The sequence below is a fragment of the Bison bison genome, unplaced genomic scaffold, assembly GCF_000754665.1.
Source record: "Bison bison bison isolate TAMUID 2011002044 unplaced genomic scaffold, Bison_UMD1.0 scf7180017846213, whole genome shotgun sequence".
Classification (NCBI taxonomy): Eukaryota; Metazoa; Chordata; class Mammalia; order Artiodactyla; family Bovidae; genus Bison; species Bison bison.
In genome coordinates this window covers 7,844-9,425 of record NW_011476786.1, presented here as the reverse complement: position 1 = coordinate 9,425, position 1,582 = coordinate 7,844, and the positions used below count along the sequence as shown (strand labels likewise).

At 53.2% G+C, this 1,582-nt stretch overlaps 1 protein-coding gene across 1 annotated transcript in view; it reads left to right on the top strand.

Moving 5' to 3' along the window:
- The window catches only part of LOC104987828 (nuclear RNA export factor 3-like), a gene marked incomplete at its 5' end in the record, with an annotated part of 6,525 nt that overhangs the window by 2,326 nt on the left and 2,617 nt on the right, over positions 1–1,582 (top strand). Inside the window, 4 exons of the mRNA XM_010838904.1 lie at positions 168–274; positions 842–881; positions 1,243–1,311; positions 1,398–1,453. Of these exons, the coding sequence (XP_010837206.1) occupies positions 168–274; positions 842–881; positions 1,243–1,311; positions 1,398–1,453 (272 nt within the window). The remainder of the gene's footprint in view (positions 1–167; positions 275–841; positions 882–1,242; positions 1,312–1,397; positions 1,454–1,582) is intronic.

Genomic DNA, 1,582 nt, shown 5'->3' with positions numbered 1-1,582 from the left:
TGAATCTTTCCAACACTGAGGTGAGGTGGAGCACTTAGATCTTCCTTTCAAAGGGATGTGGGAAGGCTTATGGGGTGGTGACAGATGAAGGGAAGTGGATTTGTAGGGAAAGGATGGGTGTGGATGCAGAGCCATCTAGTCCATGTGGGTGTTCCCCATAATTCCAGGTGAAGTCTGCAGGGGAGATGGACAAGGGTCAACAGCTGGAACCAGAAGGGATGTGGGTTGACAGAAATGCTACGTGCACCACCTCCCCTGATAAGTCAACCAACATAAGGTCTCTCTCTGCCTTGCCTCTACACCCTTATGTCTCTCTCATCTCTCCCCTCCTCCCTCCACTCCATGTCTGTCTTCATCCTCCTCCCTCCCTCCTGAGTCCCACCTCACTCACCTCCCTGTCACAGCCTCCTGGGTCATCCCTGAGGTTTGTCCTGACTTGACAGAGTGATGAAATCCCTGTGAAGTAGCAAAGCCCTGGGCTCTCATCCCCCCCATTTCCTCTTCTCTCCACAGCCTTCACTGGGTGGTAGAGGAAGGGAGGAAGGGAGGGGAGGAAGACCTCCAGTAAGGGTTTGAATTGCTGGTCCTTGTGGCACTGGAGAAGGGAATCAGGACAGTCTGGCTGGGAGCCACCCAGGGGAAAGGTGGTGGGAGGAAGGGATAGAGGGAACAGCCTTCCTCTGGGTCAGTCCACGGAGTGGTGACCAAGGCCCTGGAAGCCTAGCATACTGCATTGTGGGTGGGGGGCACACACAGGGCTGTGATTGCTGTAAGTGACTTGCTCTCATGAGGAGGGTCACGTCCACATTTTCACTGGCTTTTCTCTTTTGTCTTGATTTTGGCAAACCATCCTGGAATTGTTCCCTAGGTTACTAAGCTTGGTAAGTGCATTCCTTGATCAGACGCCTCTAACTAGCACTGACAGTGCCCACAAACTACTCTGAAACCCATTAGGACCTGTCCAAGTTCCATTTTTGAACCTGACCCTTACATGTCCTGCGGGAGGAAGAGTGTACCATCCTCTGTGGGAACCTGAAAAGGCCCTGGATCTTCTTCAACCATGTTCTCCACAGGCTTCGGGGACCCATGGAGATGACAGACATGTAGTCCTGCCCCTGGCATTTCCAGGACCCTTTCTCCTCTTATCTCAGACCCCCACCCCCATCGTGGGTCCGTTCTTTTCCCTGATCATCTAGCATCACATTCTGGACTGCCCTGCTGACTTCCTCTTCCTTCCCCTAGGATGGCCAGGAGACACTCTCAGGGTCTAAGTGTGCTACTGAAGCCCCCAAGTGCTTACCAACATGCAAGGTGAGCATGGAGGATCCAGCAGGGTTCTAGGTGGTACACAAAGAAGGGGGTGTCAGCCCTGGTCCTGAGAACTGTTTTGATTCTAGGGAAGCTTCTTTGGATCTGATGAGCTGAAGAGTCTAATCCTGCAATTCCTGCAGCAGTAAGTACCCTTGGGAATCTGAGCAAGGGGAGGGCTAGTACAGGGGAGGCCACCCAAACTCAGGTCTGCTCATGCTGCTGCTGCTGCTGCTAAGTCGCTTCAGTCGTGTCTGATTCTGTGCGACCCCTG